Raw genomic sequence first — 16,474 nt, forward strand, 5'->3', positions numbered from 1 at the left:
GATGACCCAGCAATATATGGATGCAACGTCATCTTCCGCTGTACGAATGACACTTTGTCACTGTGCAACTTAAAGAGATACAACACCACCTGAACTCATGGCAGCTGCACGGCTGCGCAAGGCGTTTCGTTATACTGACAATTTGGGTGATGGCGAGCATGAACGTGAAGAGCTAGACGAGGAGGGTATGTCACGGACATGTCAGACTTAGTACAATTTTCCACTAACAATTCTGCAGAGCAAGAGTTAGTAATAGAACACTTGCGAGCGCAAAATGATAAGCGCGATGCAGAATATACTGTAAATGACTCCCCTCAGAAGTTGTCACTTTGAGCATTGCTAAACGTGAAACTCAAACTCGGTACTATCCATCAATTAGGTTACCTTCGCTGCCATCCCACTATTATCAGTCTCAATATTCATTCCGTCAGTGTTTCAGCAGGACTCGGGTTTACAGGAGCGTTTCCTTTCATTCTTGGGCATTCTTTCATTGATATCCACGGCATACATCATGAAGCACTTCCGCTCGGATCCGAAGGGCAAAGGATCTATGCGAAGTTCAGGTATTCTAACCCACATTCGAAAGTTCCTTCTCCCTATAAATACCGCAATATGTGGCCTGTTACTAGTAGTGTGGCTCTTCTCTTTGGTGGAACCACCTAGCGATAGACAACCAAAAGCATATATTGTGCCCGGAGGTGAGTATTTCCCGTAGCTGCGCCTCTTTGAGTTTGATCGCAGGCGTTCCTTCAGGAAAATGGGATTAACTTTATATCTTGCAGGGATGCTTGCAATCATCATGTTGGCGCGGAAAGTGATGCTCTCTGTTGACCTTAAACATCTTGAGGATCTACGATACGGGTATAAAGGAGTTTAGGGCTTATGACATCGCTACTGACTGCACTAATCATGTATAACCAGCACTCGTTTTTGTCTCTTCTTCATACCTTCCGCCCTCCCTTGCCGCTCTTGTTTGCCTGGTACAATTGTAACTGACTGGATATTCACAAGGCTTTGTTCATTGTCTAAGACCACTGCTTCGTGGATGCTTGAGGTCACGCGTGTCTCACTCTCCTTCAAATGGTATCAGTATTGGATTATCATGCTAAATAGCCCAATGGTTCCAGTTAGTCCCTCCGTCGATAACAAGATAATGGGGAAGAGAGACGGAAGGGGTAAGAATAGATAGATCTTTCCTAATACAAAAATTATCAGACCCATATCAGCATTCCAGGTGTAGTTTCTTGTCGTGTCTGCGGCGCCTCCTGCCCTTCTCAAGCAATTCTGCACATGTCACTGACTGATGGATTCCGGCGGAGTGAGGAAAGATCCATCTAATTTCTCCAGTGCAGGATCCACGGGTATGTCTCTATAGTCCTTAAAGTACCCAGCTGCAGGGGAGGTCAATTGAACACTCTCTGAATATTCATCCACTACCTGGGGGAACTCTAGCTCAATACGGCTATCAACCAAGGCTTTGTTGCGCTTCTCATCTGCCTCTTTCTGGTGTTTTTTCAGTCGACCTACTTCATCGTCACCAGCCTTCTTCAGCCATCGAAGGTTGGACTGACGGAAATCCACCAAACTTTCCACGCTGCGCGGATCTGCTACCTTCCTAGTGTCGTGGCCCAATAAAGTGTACCTTGGTTCGTAAGGATTCATGGTCGGATCTCGACGGCATGCAGCGCAACTGCAAATCTTTTGACATCTAGGACACATCCAGTGATACATCTCCATGGTATCCTGTGGTTGGATATTAAAGGCTCTGAAGAGACTACCATAGCAGTAACTCAAGTTGCAGTATGAGCATGAGGCGAGCTTCCACATAGGTTCAGCACATTTGCAAATATGGCATCGGCCACCTTTTGTGCATGCATCGCTTTTGTGAGTTTTCCTTCGCTTCCGAGTAGGGGTAGCATTCTCCGAACCACTGTTCTTTTCCTCTATTCGCTGACAGACCGGATTTGTGACATCGACCCAGGGGCGACGTTTCATCTGCTCATGGCATATCTCGGCTAGAGTTTTCTTGCCCAGTTGGGCCCTCTTCGCGGGGAGACATAGGTATTTATCACTCTTAGCTTCGGCGAACCTTAGTAATTGCTGCCTCCACTTCTCATGCTTCCCAGTCAGTTCATTCCAACGGAACTGCTCAACCCACTTTAACTTTGATATACAAGCACAGCTTCTGCCCATAGTATAACACTCCATGCAAATGTCGTAGGTGTCATCTCCCTCACCAATGCACCAGGGGCAAGTCAAAAATCTATTGAAAATGTTGCCTCGACAATAGGAGCAAGTAATATTGCTATCGAAAGGAACGTATTCAAAATCCTTCTCTTTCGGTGGATCATGCGAAAAGCTCTCGGAAAGCAGGATCTCGGTATAAAGTTCATATAAAAGCTCGAAATCCTCTAGCAGCAACTGCACCCGAAGGCCCCAAGCGCCGCTGTCGCCCACTTCACAAAGAAGATCAGAATAGTGGTCGAGTGAGTAAAAGACAATGGCCTTGTTTTTGTACTGCTCGTCGCGACATACCATTCTAGCATGTGGGAGAGCTTCAAACAAGGCCAATTCTAATGTTTTTGCAATAGTTCGATTCCATGCTACTTTCATCGTTCTCGTTCCCCGGTTCCACACCTGATGTGCGGCTAGTGGAGGAACCAAGAGAAAATCCCCCGGTCTTTGTTCGACAACATAAGTCTTGAACGGGGCCGCTTTCCATGCATTAATCTGGGCGAAGTGATCCTCGATATCAATATCATGCCCCAGCGTAGACATCCAGTACTCAGCTACGACGTGACGATCTTTGCTTTCAGTCATGAACCAAATGGAAGACCCTGGCTTGGTTGCTTGCCCGTATTCAACAGAACCATCTGAGGCTTCAACCATGATGTTTTGTCCAAGGCTGGCGCACATCTCCTGGTGGGCTGGCGTGTAGGTCCCTTCGTGACCAATATAGCACATCAAGTTTTCAGCACGCATGAAGGGCGGAAGACAACTCATGAGGTCCCCGGCTTTAGCAATAGACCTCCCTGAAGCTGATCGTGCTAATAGTTCGTCATTTGACGATGATGTCTTCGCTCCGGGGCCTTCAAACATCTCTGGTGACTTGTTTAAATAGAACAACGGAGGAGGGATAAGCTGTTTGAGGTGGTCATGCCATTGTTGGGGGCAGTCGATATCTTTAAGATAAATCCTTTGACGATTTGGTTCTTTGTAGTTATGAGGAGTCCATTGATTCGTAAGGATATGCATATTCTTTAAATAATGCCCAATAGTAAGTGGAAGGTCGGTTTGTGTCGTGAGATTCCGAGCAAATTCCGCTTCATAAAAATCACGGTCAGACAAAAGGCTGCGCGCGCGGACTGAAAGTGTTACTCACTCTTCATTGAATAGTGACTCCTCAGCCATTTCTCAGAGAATATAGAACTATCAAGCCTCTGGTTAAACCCTTCGACAACCAGAGGCTTTCCACCCAAAACCACATGAAGCCAAACAAGTTTCTCGAAGTTCTCCAGGCCATTCGCATCAATTGCATCGCAGTGTATCCTAGCTACATATTCGAAATTTGGCGTCGAGTCTACTAAATGCGCAATATCCAGGTCTGGAGAAATGGGCTCAAAGGCCGCCCGTGGCCGTTGAGCAGGCATCCTAGTAACTACTGAGAAAATCAAAAGTTGGAACAATGAAGTAGCAAGAGGTTTGGCGCCTCTGCATGTGGTACCCAGTAAAAATCACAGTAAATCGCTATAAGGTCTGGCCGTAACGCATTTTCTAAGATTGGAAAGCCTTGAATCGTTCAAGTCAACACAATGTGGGCTCTCGTGCAGTGATCGGAGCAGCAAAGCGGAGCAACAGCAGAGGCTAACTGGCAATCGTCTTCCGCATCGTAGTTCAAAGAAATATTTGCCATATCAAACTCCACGAATGATTGGAGGCGCAGAAGTTGAGGACCATGACAGAACAATGTGATAGATAGTTGATTGGAAGACGGAATAGAAAGCAAGATTTGAAGCAAATGGTTCAACTTTCCCGCGGTCGTGGTACACAAGAACTTCTGGCCTGGTAGGTACCCGCCGCGCCTTCCTGCATTCGGTTAGGTTTGAACATTACCTTATTACTGTGGATCTTCCATTATTGAAAAGAAAAGATCCTGGATCCTAATGACTACATAGAAGGCTTATATTACAAAAGTCGCACACAACTCTTGAAAAGACATTGAAACCCTATACAGCTAAAGGGCCATTGGCTTACAGGCTAACATCTGTGAGGGCGTTCCTGCACTAGCCATCAAAGCGATTGCAGCTCAGCATTCTGACTCTGCTTACTTCGCTCACCAAGATGAACTTCAATTGGCCTACCCACTAAAGCATCGAAGAAAAGTTTTTGGTACTTCGCTGCAGGTGATTTCTAGATACCGCCTGATAGCCTTGAAGAATGGGCTTTACTACTCGTGTGGCCATGTATTGGAGTATGCAATCACGCAGTTGCTTGGAATCAAGAGCAATTCGTCCCAACCGGCGTGAAATGGCGCACCTTCGATATAGTCTCTCCCCTCGCTTTATTTCGGGATGTTATACTAGGCAGAGATCTACCCTTTTTGTTACACCCAGGCCCACAACACGCGCAGGATTGGCATTAAGAAGGTTCAATTTGCACCTACCATACTCATCCCCATCAACTACGAAGTCACCCCACACAGCAGAACCGACCTCAGTAACTCGTTACTCTCCACCAAAGACAGGACTTGTTGCCTCTCTTCCTCAGTCTTGGATACCGTATGCCGAACTGATACGCCTTGACAAACCTACTGGCACATACTATCTTTTCTTCCCATGCGCATTCTCGACACTTCTCGCGGCACCTATGACATCGTCAACCCCTTTCCAAGTCCTTGGGACGATGGGACTGTTTTTAGCGGGAGCTTTGGTCATGCGAGGCGCCGGTTGTACAATCAATGATTTGTGGGATAGAAATCTGGATCCACATGTCGAACGCACCAAGTTCCGGCCAATCGCTAGAAGGGCAGTATCCCCGCGCAAAGCTGTAGTGTTCACTGGGATGCAGTTGCTGGCGGGATTGGGCATTCTTCTCCAATTCCCAACGCTGTGTCTTTGGTACGGGATACCTAGTCTGCTTCTTGTGACGACTTACCCTCTCGCAAAGCGCATCACGTACTACCCGCAAGCCGTTCTGGGCCTAACATTTTCATGGGGTGCGATGATGGGGTTTCCTGCGTTAGGCATAGATCTTCTCAGCAACCATTCTGCCTTGGAGTCAGCAGCAGCACTCTATTCTAGCTGTGTTGCTTGGACAATCCTGTACGATATGATCTACGCCCATATGGACATAAAGGATGATGTAGCGGCAGGTATCAAGTCCATCGCTCTTCGTCATGAACACAATACAAAAACCGTTCTTTCTGGTCTAGCAGTTGTCCAAGTAGCGTTGCTTGCTGCAGCGGGCGTGTCGGCTGGCGCTGGCCCCGTCTTCTTTATTGGCAGCTGTGGCAGCGCGGTTCTTTCTCTTGGAATCATGATATGGAAAGTTCAGCTGAAAAATGTCCAGAACTGCTGGTGGTGGTTCAAGAATGGTTGTTTGCTCACTGGAGGTGGCATTACCTTGGGGATGTTCTTTGACTATATAGCGCGTGCGACTGGTTTGGACGGGAAGAATACAAGATCACCACAAGTGATCACAGACGTAACTTCCGAATCCAATGGAGAACTCAACTGATCGGTCAATAATGTAGCATTATATCATCGTGTTTAGAATGTCTAGGATCTTGATCTCATTGCCGCAAGGGGAAAAAATCTCGAATTAAGTTTGTATTGACATTCGGTGTTAGTATATTGCTTGCATCACTTAATTGTCGGTCCCACGGCATACTTCGTGAGTCTCCAATAACCTAGTAATCGAGTCTTGCAGTATCCCTAAAGTGAAGAGACTCCTTGCAGTGAACGGTCTACCACCTAGCCATGATATCATTTCTATCACCATCGAAATTAGATTTACCCTATGGACTTAGCCATCGTGAGAGGGCTAGACAGCCGCAGGCTCGGGCAGGGTACCACTACCGTAGACCATTAGCTGCCCGGACTAAATTGCGCTAGGCACTCCAAGAGTACATAGTATCACCGAAAGTGAACCAGAGATAGACTGCAGGGTACTTTCTGGTACCTGGAACTGGTTGCTGACAAAAGCGGAATACTCTAACTGGGCGGTGACGTTGACCGCATTATTGGCTGCTGCTTAGTGAGCCACGTCTTTACGTGTAGTATGACGGATACTGCCCGGCATTTGTAATTTCACTAGTAGACCAAGTCAGTATCTGCTGTGCTAGTGCCTCCAACAATGTTCTCAAGAGTGGCTTTCTCGTCGGTAAGTTCAACCCATGTTTTATGTTTTACTCATTGAATATTACGCTCAGTTGATTACCCTTGACCTTTCATAAGCTCACGCAGACTAAAACAGGCATTCCGACCGCTTTCGCGGCCACAGTCGCTGCCGCTACGACCCTATGGTTTTCAGTTACCATCTGCCCTTTACGCTCGACTACTCTCATCTGAGACGAAATCGGCCATTGATAAAGCCATTGCATCTGCCCCGGTTGTCCTTTTCATGAAGGGTACCCCCGAGACTCCTCAGTGTGGCTTCTCGCGAGCAAGTATCCAGATCTTGGGCTTGCAAGGGGTGGATCCCAAGAAGTTTGTCGCATTCAACGTGCTGGAGGATGCTGAATTGCGTCAGGGTATGTCCTGACATTGAAATTAGCAGGGCGGTTGACGCTTCAATTGAGTTCACGTCCATTAACCAGTGTTTCTTTTTAGGTATCAAAGAATACTCCGACTGGCCAACCATCCCACAGTTATACTTGGATAAGGAGTTTGTTGGTGGCTGTGATATTCTAATGTCTATGCATCAGAATGGGGAACTTGCAAAATTGCTTGAAGACAAGAATGTTCTGGTGGCGGCTGACTAACTCGGAGCATAGATGCTCAGGTCAAAAAAATAAAGAGAGAGAGAGAGAGACTGTGTGTACTAGATTTGTTTATGCAAAGCAGTACGATAGCTTGTGAGCGTCAACTGTTCCATCAGCCTTGTCACTTTATCTGCGTTAAATCCAGCTAGAGCTGAAGATATACTGTCCAACAAAGCACGAGTAATATAAGTCAAGCCTCTTCCCTTACAGGTTCAGTCTCTATTATGTGAATCAAGGCATACAAATCAGTCAACAAGTGTTAGCAATGCTTACATCCAGCTCGTCCCGTAGTGTGGACCAGAGTCGCTTGCCTAATTTATTGAGTCTTCCTTAGCCTTCGTCAGCTCTTCAATGACACCCTTCTGCAACTTCGCCCGCTGTCTCTCTTCATAAGCTTCACGGCTTTTTAGGATCCTCCCAACTATTTCGCCAGCATTCACATGCTGGAAATCATGGCTACCTGTTTCTCTGAAAATGCTCATTCTTTTGGGGGCAGTGTAGGGATCATATGTAAGTGGAATAAATGTGGTGGGTCCATGATAAACAGCATCCGGGACACCTAGGGGCATGGCTCTTAGGTAGGGCTCACTTGGTGAAAAAGGAGCGGAGAATATAACGGCATGGATATACTAAAGGCAGTCAATAAGACGACAGGGATGGTCACCAGCATTGGCAGAGGGTAGCATGGCTTACACGGCACTGAAGAACACAAAGTCCGCGCTCAAATATGTTCATAATAGGGTAATTGAAGCCCTTCCAATGATTGATTACACCATCGTCGTGGATGCCCGCAACGACATAAGCAGGGCCGTAATCTTCTCCATATTCCCTGAGTCTTCTCTCTCTCACTTCAGGGTCGTACCAGCCACGCTGACGACCTTCCATTTCCTCGTGTGCCAAAACCTGTCTAAGAAATTCAATATGTCCAGAAGAGAATAGATCAAAGCCTCCGTCGACGTAAACAATTCGCTGTCCTGGTCTGGACGGCTTCCCACCTGAAATTGTCTCGAATAATCCAGGCTCTTCCATAGTATTGTCAAGCTTGGCAGAACTCGAGCCAGTCCAGATCCATACAGGAGAACCAGGCTGCAAACCAGTCTCATCAGTGGCATAATCTCGAATTCTTTGCATAAGGTTAGCGGCAGCCAACTGCCGTTCCTCTTGATTCCCAGATCCTTCCTCGCCGGCAAGTGTGCCTTTCACATTTTTGACAAAATGCCCCTTTGTGCATAAGAGCATACGACCGACTAAGTCAGTAGTGGAGATTCCAGGGGTCCTTTTGACCACACGAAATCGCCCTGCAGCCTTCACAAATCGATAGCAATCGTCGCCGTTGCTATCAGATGTAATATCATCCCCATGGACAACATATTTGCAGCCATAATGAGACACCCATGGTAATTGTGTCACATATGGAGCATGGGGAACACAGCAAGTTACCCACCGACATGCTTCAACAGCAGATACACTGAATTTACAAGGAATCAGGGTCAGCAAGCCAGGCCGCGAACGAGATGGGAAGCTAAGCTACTCACCGCTCAGTCAAAGTCATCACAGTTGGGCCTTTGTTCTTGAGTATCGCCTTATCGGAATGCACACCAACGTAGAGTTCCTTTCCCAGTCTACGTGCCTGAAGCATGGCACCCGCGTGCCCTTCAATTTTGTCTTAAATTAGAATCCAGTATCAGACCTGTAAGAAGATTTCGCTTCTCACCGTGATGACTGAAGTCAAAGCATCCATCCACCCATATACGGTCTTCGTCAATCGGTACATCATATTGAGGGTCAACTGGCCATTGCCCTGGCAGGGGGACAGGATCTTCGTTGGAAGAACTCATTTATTTCTTTTTCTAGTGCGGGGTACCAGAAAGACGAGAGAAACACTTGCTGTCAGCAATTGATGATTAGCATGATGATTATAATTTTATTATAATTGTCCTCCTTCCATTTCTTGAGAATGCCCTTACACCAGGAGGAATGCAGAATATGTAGATAAGTGGGGTGAATACAATGTCAGTTCAGCGCTGGTAATAGACCCAAGGGGGAACTATCAACCATACGGAGTAAAGTGATGAACAAGGGGGAGGGGCTGAGATTGGAGTGCTCATAGGAAGGCCCAAGTGCCATGCGGCTGCGGAGAATGTCCGTAATACTAGTAATAATAAGCAGGAACATAATTGGTAACTACGTAACATGTGTGCTCTTTTGTAAATACCCACTAGGAGTGATTGATGTCACGCGTACGATACCTAGCTCACTACTCTATTATACTCTACAAAAACAGAGTGTACATATATCTATACCAATTAATCCCAATTGATCGCTGGCTATATGTCTGATAATAAAATGATTCAAGTAGTTTAATCTTCACCAGTTTGTTCCACCGGCCACGAACCAGGGAGTTAGTTGGTTAAATAGTGGAGCATAGTAATCTTATCGGGTGCAATTAAATCACATTTATCGATGAAAGTCTTGGTACACTCTACGGGAGGTTATCACTCCAACTTTCTATCCCTGGAGGTCAGCAAACTACTAAGCCTGCTTTGTCCGCCAACAGAGGGCAGACATCTGCCTGCATTGATCTTCCCCCTTCTGTCTTTATTAATCCTTCGGTTGAAACATGTCGAATATGATCTCGTCCACCTTTGCTCCAACCTTGACTCGTAGAGACACCGGCAAGTCGAGCATAGGCCACGAGACCACAGTTGGTTCTCTTCCTCCACCGCTAACCAGTGGAGGGGGGTCATTCGGGCCACAGAGCGCTGCAGCCATCTATCAGCATATTCATGATATGGCTACGAAGCGAATATCAACTTTGGATTACTTGAGAAAAGCGTCAGTCCATTATGAACCCGAGAGAAACGTAAACCAGGCACGAATCGCTGACGGCATTTCAGACACGAAGGCCGCATTTACTGGTTCAATACTGTACACTTTTCTCGGGCTGATATCGGCCGAATTCCTTACTTCGAAGCCCGCAAGCTTTCTCGCCGTGCGATAAATTACCTTCTCTTGGGCTTATCACTTCCGCCAATTCTAGACGTCAGCTCGACTCCTGTGGAATATCTGCGGGCACTCAATGCACTTTTGATTGAATTCGAAGCATTTCAGCAAGTGCACCCTCCTGATGGAAGCTCCTCATCAACACTTGCTAGGGCACGGATACCGCAGATGTTAAAGAGAGCGGCGCATGCGGGAACCAAAACTAGAAGAGCTAGTTCTGCCACCGAGATTGGTCTACCCATGCAGTCTAGCGACCCATCTGAACTAAAGGTTATGACAGGTAATTTAACCTCGTCTGCTTCAGCAGCAGCCGCTGCCATCTCTTTTCCTCACACTGAAGCGTCGGAGCTCCTCCCTGGCGAGGAGTATTCCTATCTCCTGACGCCATCCTTACCGTTTGAACCAGATTATTTTGAAACGTTCGTAACTTTGTGCGACGTGCTGATAGACTGCTATACTCGACTTATATCTTTGGTTCCGACTCCTTCCGTTTGTACTGTTGCTCTGGGTGAGATGTTCTCCAAGGCCGATGCTAAGCTTCGAAAGATCATGGTAGCAGGGGTTGTACGGGAATTTGAGGATGCGAGCCGGATGAATGCAAAGAATGAAGTCTCGGGTGTAAGCCGCGTTGTCCTCGGGGGTCTTCTAGGTTAATTACGGGCACGTCTCAAACACTTAAACGATATGATTTATAAATTAGCGCTCCTACCTAATACTACCCTGCGGCGGCTTCATTCTGTTGCTTTCAGCCACCTTCAGTAACGGTAAAAGAGAGGTATCACAATCAATTGCCACTCTTCAAGTAATCATGTAATATATACGTTTCACGATCCCAGAGCAGTTCAAACCAATAAAGAAACTTTTGAGGGACGTATGTCTCGTGAGAAACAGTGCGTTATAACCATACAGTCAATCATCGCTAGTCAAACACTTGATAAGGATTGAACAAAGTCAAGTCATGCTCACCAACAAGGGAAAAGAGAGAAACCATTAGGAACAGAAAACGACTAGGAACGCCAACTTGCACCCTGCGCTTGGAAACAACCAGAACTGACGCCGCTATATGCAAATGCCCGATTTTATGGTGCTGAATTCCAGTCTTGCACGGATATAGAACACTGGACAAGTCATGACTGAAGTCTATCGTTCTCACGCTCGCGTTGTTCACCGAATACCCGTCGACTCATCTCAAGCACGGCCTCAAACCCTTCTCGACCCCTTTTAGCGTTTTGACTGAATCTCTCCACACTTGCCTCTTCTACCTTGTTCTTGATCTTTTGCCACCCGCCGCAGAGAGCAGTGATCTTGGCTTCCTGGTTGAAATTCGTGGTACAAGCCGGCTTCGCTGAGGATGGTTGATAGGTGACAGTCTCTTGGACATTCAAAACATTGGACCATGTGAGGTTGGTCGAGCACATTGTAACTTTCTTCGATTTTGGGTCAACGTAGGAGACCTCGTAAACATGCGAGGTAGCGCTTCCTCCGAAAAGAGAAAGAACCCATTGCGGCACGGATTGATCACATGTAATAAGACGCTCTGTGCGCAACTGCAATTATACGGAAGTTAGTTACCCTACCGTACTTTTTGGTTGCAGTGATTAAGCAGGACAAGCACATACGATACCAGTTTCTGAGTCAATAGTCCGGGATAACGTGTCTACCGCCACAACATGTGTGGACTTGTCATTCCACGGGCAGTACTTGCGCCAGTTCGCCGTTGATACCTCCTCCCAAGAGTAATCGAAAGTACAAGTAGAGGAGAAGACCTTCATTTCGATCGATGAGGTTGATGTAAGATTTCCGCTGCTGCTTCTGAACTGGGCCGGGGAGGGCTAGTATTATTGTGAATGGATGAAACGGCGATATAGAAAGCGCAGGAAATCGATGGACAGTAATGACAATGAATGACTGATACCAAGCCTCTTTGGCAACGACACAGGGTAAGAGCAAGGGCTAAGAGAGTGTGACAGCAAAGGAATTATAATGGAGTAAAAGACTACGCAGGCCAAAAAAGGAAGTGAAAATCTGATTCTACAAGATGACGAATGAACCAGCTTGAAGAACAGGCTATCCAGTCTGGAAGATGAAAGTAAGTGGCGATCGCAACTCTCCAGTGAGCAATGACAAAATGGGATAGCCTTTTTTCTTTTTCTTTTTTTTTTTCTTCCTTCTTGCCATGGATCGGGAGTTCTCGGCAGAAAACCCACATCGGCGGTAATACGACAAACTTCTTCAAAAACTATGGGGTAAGACAGTGAACAATGAACTACGTACTATGCACTAATTACCTACCTACCCACTTCATACTGATCAAGAAGATGATTAGTATTCAATGACAACAGATAACTCCACAGCTGATATGTTTATGCATAATGTATTAAACTTGCTCCAGCAGTATAAGTCATATTTGGTTTCGTCCACCATATTAAGCACATATTGATTACATTACCGGTAGATGCTGCTCTGTATTATTGGGCTCCCATTGTAGCAAATACAGCTGTCAATCCTTTTAGTGTGACTTTGCTGTCCTAAATGCTGATAGGAGACCAGGTTAACTGTGAAAACACCTGCAGTAGGTAATTTGCGGAGAGTGCGTACAGTCACCGGCTCCCGACCACGTTGGATATTAAACATATGCGACACTGTCTTATTCCTTTCCCACACGACCATTACTCAACGGTAAACATCACGAAATATGGTTGAGCTTCGAAAGCGCAAAGCGCCAACTCAATTGCCTGTGGCAGAGAAAAGGACCAGAAAAGGCCAACGGTCAACCACTGTACCAGAAGGTGTGCCCCAGGAGAACGAATCGTCCACGGTCTCGGGAGGGTTCCTCGAAGTCGGCAACAAAATCATTTTGGATGGATTTGGTGGAGAGATTGAAACAAATGATGGCATAAAGACAACACTCTATAAGTTGGTTAATGAGAGCAAATCAGGTGTTGTGCTCTTTACATACCCTAGAGCCTCCACCCCCGGCTGTAAGTCAAACGATCGTTTGGTTGTAATCACGTTTATATCATGTAAATTAATTTTCTATTTCTTCCTCTTCCGCGTTTTCATGCTCCCGTCTCTCCTTCATTCGCTCTCTCATCCTAGTCCTTGTTATGGTTGTTATAGTCTCGTTATTTTGACCCCTCCTCTAGAAAACAAGGCTTATATTCTTCTAGGTACAAAGCAGGCCTGCATGTTTCGCGACAACTATGACTATTTGACTTCGACTGGCTTCTCCATCTATGGACTGTCTGCGGATTCGCCAAGAGCAAACACCACCTTCAAAGCCAAACAGAGTTTACCCTATCCTCTTCTCTGCGATACTGCATCTTCACTGATTGCGGCTCTGGGGTTCAAAAAGGCACCTAAAGGAACAACTAGGGGCATTTTCGCTGTAGATAAGGAAGGTACTGTTCTGCTGCTGCAGCCTGGTGGCCCGGATGCCACGGTGGAGGCTATGCGGCAATTGATTGCAAGGAAATCTAGTAGTAGCAGTTCAGAATCGGGTATCTGACAGCTTCAGTCACCAGTCAAAGCAACCAGAAGGACAGCAACCATAGGCGAACCCAGAATTAACCGCACCTACGCAAGTAGGACTACTTGTGATTTTTGTTTCCTTCGAAGTGACTCTCTACCAAATGACCACAGTTACGACTGAGTCTATATCATTCTGTTCTAGAGACAATGTATGTAAAATTGTGTGTTTGTCAAGAACTCCGGAGTACTATACTCCTCAATGTTAGCCCGTTTAGAAATGCTTGACGAGCCGCCCAAATAACCCAATTAGCGGTATCAATCACTCTTACAATGCCTCTTTCTTTTACTCTTTTCTAAGTTTAGTCATTTCTAAGCAATGTTCCCTGAACTTTGTTCTCATGATCATTGTTTGATTTACATCTATAGTACTCTCCGTATTCACGTTATACTCAGCAATAGCCCTCGCGCCATTGGCTCAGCCGTACTTCAACAGTTGGCGGAAATACAGTTGTTCCGTTCACGGCGACGTTTCTAGCCCGACAGCTTGATTTCACCACAGGACGACAATTGACTCAATTCATCCAGATTCTATTTCTATCTTGGAAAAGGTATAAAGCAGCAAAACAGCAATGTCCTGTTTCTTTTCCCCCTATCCTACCTCATTGATTACCTATTCTGAGAAGTTCTTCAAACTAATTCATTTAGCACAGAGTGCATTTTATTATGGCTCGCGAGATTCTCAAGGCGGCAAAGTCCGCATCGAATGTCATCGCTGTTCATAAGGTAAAGAGCTCTAATATACATTCCAGATCGGGGTATTATCTAAAGTTCCATTCCCGCCAGAAATACACACTTCAATCCACCGGCATCTGGGAGCGTGTTCGCCGCTTTCTTTCGATTGATCCCAATCGCTCAACAGGTGTTCCATTGAACGCCCAATATCGTCTACCGACCCCCGGAGCTCTCCCTCCTCTTTCCTATGACGATCCGGTTACCGTTCCGGCTGGTGATATTGCCGACAACCCTTATTGGAAGCGTGATATTCGGAGGAGTTACCCTAAGCTTAGCACTGTGAGCCAAGCAGATTCTGTCGGTCTTCTCACCGTAGGCAGCCAGGCAGCACCAAAGGATGATATTCTACAGATTGGTGAAGCAGGAGAAAAGCAACTTATCTCTATCAAGCAGCAGGGAGAAGAACGCGGTCTGGCTGGCCTTTTTGAGAAGGATAAGAAGGGCATTCAGGGTGTCTTAAAGGCCAATGGTTTGCCGCCGAAGCCTTGCAATATGAACCCGTCAGGTTCCAAGTATCAGCTTGATCATGACCATGGCTACCCCAATGCGTACGTTGACCTGTTTCCTCGTAATGTGTCCTAAACTAATCACCTGGAAAAGATATCCCTGCCGCACATTTGTTTGATGATGCATTCGAGTTAGAGATTGAATATATCGCATTCTTCTTTACCTTCCACACTCCATCCCACTTACTGCTATTCAATTTCATCATATTATTATAATATTTTTTATTTTTTATTTTTTATTTTTTATTTTTATCTCACAACGTACTTGGGGCGGAAAAATTTATATGAGACTCCGTAAGCAGGAAACGCTAATGGTCCGCGCTTCTGAGAGTATTTGTTTCTATTTTTCTGGGCGTCGGATATATGTATATTTGCATAATATTAGGAGGCAACGAACTGCTAGGTGGAGGGGATACAGGAAACTATTAGTTACTTAGTAGCCAGACTAAGAAGTGTAATTTCGCAGTACCAGGTACCTCAAGATTACTTCGTCCCGGTCTTTAGAATATCTTAGATTCTTCAAGCTATGGATCCCATTGCAATCTTTTCATCGTCCTTTGTAGTTTGAAATTACTTGGTTCCATGTACCTTTTCTTCCACATTACAGCATGAGCACCAGAACATGTACTGAGCACGCCTATGAACCGTGTCCACAAAGTTGGATAGCCTCTCAAGCAAATATCATATTCAAAGCATAACAGAGGTATACTTAATCGAAAGGATTCGTACGCGTACCCCACCAAGTAAGGAATAAACTAAGCCCGACTGTCTCGAAGACTCGGCTCACTGCACCTACAGCAACTGTATCCAGAGGCCGCTTCTCGGTAAAAATTTGGCTGATGAACTATCAACTGATGTCAGCACAGCAATCCTTCTTTGTGAACCAAGACTATAATTAACACATACACTTGGTGCAGAGCTAGCCATGAAAATCAGACTTCCCAGATACGCCGCGCCCTTGTAACTCAGCGTCCCGGTTGCGTTAATCAGAGCAGCCACTCCATAAGTTTGCATGGCACTACCGACCAAAGAGCTTCCCCAGGCTGCGGCAGCCCCGGCAGCCTCTTTGGACTTGATGAATTCCTCTTTCGTGTTGGCTGCCTGCGCACGATGGTAAGTGTCACCGAAGACAGGAGCCAGTATTCCCAAGGACGCGGTGTGTGTGAAAAACGTGCCCAGAGCAATAGCAGAGGGCTTCACCGGAGGTAAATCTAGTGATTGTCGGTTAGCATTCAACAGTAGAGAATAAGAGACGATGGTCATCAATACTCACAGTGAAGAGTCGTCATGGTGTCAAAGTGCGAGTAGGAGCCTAGTCTACAGTCGAAATCAAATAAAGGTCTGATTGATGTTGGAGGCGATCTGAGCTGATAGTAAAACTCAATCAAATCTGAGTGTTCTTTTGAACAAGTTGGTTTGTGGAACAGGACGGGCCTTTTCTAAAGCTCAGGAAACAGGTCACATGTTGTTGCCGTCACTTAGTGCAAGGGAAAGACAAGGCGTTAGGTGACGTCGTCATGATCCAAGGACATAGGAAGAACTTGGATTCAATGGCTCATAGTTTGGCGGGCCAATGACCCGACGATGCTGAATCGGCGGGTACTACTAGTTACTACCACTAGTAGTACTTTAGGGTAAGTAAATACTACTACAGTTGTGTTAAAGTGGGGGAGGGGCTAACACCATGACGTCAGCCGACAGATTAGTAGTTCTAGAACGC

The 16,474-nt window shown here is 46.1% G+C and overlaps 10 protein-coding genes across 10 annotated transcripts; 6 read left to right on the forward strand and 4 right to left on the reverse strand.

The window, feature by feature from the left end:
* Positions 1–97: 97 nt before the first annotated feature.
* Positions 98–663, forward strand: AO090023000999 (uncharacterized protein; the record flags this gene model as incomplete). The annotated part of the gene is made up of 2 exons (XM_023235865.1): positions 98–185; positions 380–663. The coding sequence occupies 2 exons, from the start codon at positions 98–100 to the stop codon at positions 661–663; spliced, it is 372 nt and encodes a 123-aa protein (XP_023090845.1).
* Positions 664–1,293: 630 nt separating this feature from the next.
* AO090023001000 (putative JmjC domain protein) lies at positions 1,294–3,255 on the reverse strand (the record flags this gene model as incomplete). Its single annotated transcript, XM_001821435.3, has 1 exon — positions 1,294–3,255. One exon carries the CDS (start codon positions 3,253–3,255, stop codon positions 1,294–1,296), a length of 1,962 nt encoding a protein of 653 aa, XP_001821487.3.
* Positions 3,256–4,527: 1,272 nt separating this feature from the next.
* On the forward strand, positions 4,528–5,736 carry AO090023001001 (putative para-hydroxybenzoate-polyprenyltransferase Coq2; the record flags this gene model as incomplete). Its single annotated transcript, XM_001821436.3, has 1 exon — positions 4,528–5,736. The coding sequence occupies one exon, from the start codon at positions 4,528–4,530 to the stop codon at positions 5,734–5,736; it is 1,209 nt and encodes a 402-aa protein (XP_001821488.3).
* A 618-nt stretch (positions 5,737–6,354) lies between these two features.
* Positions 6,355–6,982, forward strand: AO090023001002 (monothiol glutaredoxin GRX5; the record flags this gene model as incomplete). Its single annotated transcript, XM_001821437.3, has 3 exons — positions 6,355–6,381; positions 6,475–6,751; positions 6,831–6,982. The coding sequence occupies 3 exons, from the start codon at positions 6,355–6,357 to the stop codon at positions 6,980–6,982; spliced, it is 456 nt and encodes a 151-aa protein (XP_001821489.1).
* A 311-nt stretch (positions 6,983–7,293) lies between these two features.
* Positions 7,294–8,820, reverse strand: AO090023001003 (ethanolamine-phosphate cytidylyltransferase; the record flags this gene model as incomplete). Its single annotated transcript, XM_001821438.3, has 4 exons — positions 7,294–7,611; positions 7,676–8,450; positions 8,518–8,635; positions 8,697–8,820. The coding sequence occupies 4 exons, from the start codon at positions 8,818–8,820 to the stop codon at positions 7,294–7,296; spliced, it is 1,335 nt and encodes a 444-aa protein (XP_001821490.1).
* A 1,405-nt stretch (positions 8,821–10,225) lies between these two features.
* AO090023001005 (uncharacterized protein) lies at positions 10,226–10,639 on the forward strand (the record flags this gene model as incomplete). The annotated part of the gene is made up of 1 exon (XM_001821439.3): positions 10,226–10,639. The coding sequence occupies one exon, from the start codon at positions 10,226–10,228 to the stop codon at positions 10,637–10,639; it is 414 nt and encodes a 137-aa protein (XP_001821491.3).
* A 473-nt stretch (positions 10,640–11,112) lies between these two features.
* AO090023001006 (putative mitochondrial protein sorting (Msf1)) lies at positions 11,113–11,757 on the reverse strand (the record flags this gene model as incomplete). Its single annotated transcript, XM_001821440.3, has 2 exons — positions 11,113–11,532; positions 11,605–11,757. The coding sequence occupies 2 exons, from the start codon at positions 11,755–11,757 to the stop codon at positions 11,113–11,115; spliced, it is 573 nt and encodes a 190-aa protein (XP_001821492.1).
* Positions 11,758–12,680: 923 nt separating this feature from the next.
* On the forward strand, positions 12,681–13,493 carry AO090023001007 (thioredoxin peroxidase DOT5; the record flags this gene model as incomplete). The annotated part of the gene is made up of 2 exons (XM_001821441.3): positions 12,681–12,966; positions 13,156–13,493. The coding sequence occupies 2 exons, from the start codon at positions 12,681–12,683 to the stop codon at positions 13,491–13,493; spliced, it is 624 nt and encodes a 207-aa protein (XP_001821493.1).
* A 686-nt stretch (positions 13,494–14,179) lies between these two features.
* AO090023001008 (putative NADH-ubiquinone oxidoreductase 21 kDa subunit) lies at positions 14,180–14,873 on the forward strand (the record flags this gene model as incomplete). The annotated part of the gene is made up of 2 exons (XM_023235867.1): positions 14,180–14,796; positions 14,849–14,873. The coding sequence occupies 2 exons, from the start codon at positions 14,180–14,182 to the stop codon at positions 14,871–14,873; spliced, it is 642 nt and encodes a 213-aa protein (XP_023090846.1).
* Positions 14,874–15,463: 590 nt separating this feature from the next.
* On the reverse strand, positions 15,464–16,043 carry AO090023001009 (DUF1761 domain-containing protein; the record flags this gene model as incomplete). Its single annotated transcript, XM_001821443.3, has 3 exons — positions 15,464–15,598; positions 15,661–15,965; positions 16,028–16,043. The coding sequence occupies 3 exons, from the start codon at positions 16,041–16,043 to the stop codon at positions 15,464–15,466; spliced, it is 456 nt and encodes a 151-aa protein (XP_001821495.1).
* Between the last annotated feature and the right edge of the window lie 431 nt (positions 16,044–16,474).

This window comes from Aspergillus oryzae, chromosome 3 (genome assembly GCF_000184455.2).
Source record: "Aspergillus oryzae RIB40 DNA, chromosome 3".
Lineage (NCBI taxonomy): Eukaryota > Fungi > Ascomycota > Eurotiomycetes > Eurotiales > Aspergillaceae > Aspergillus > Aspergillus oryzae.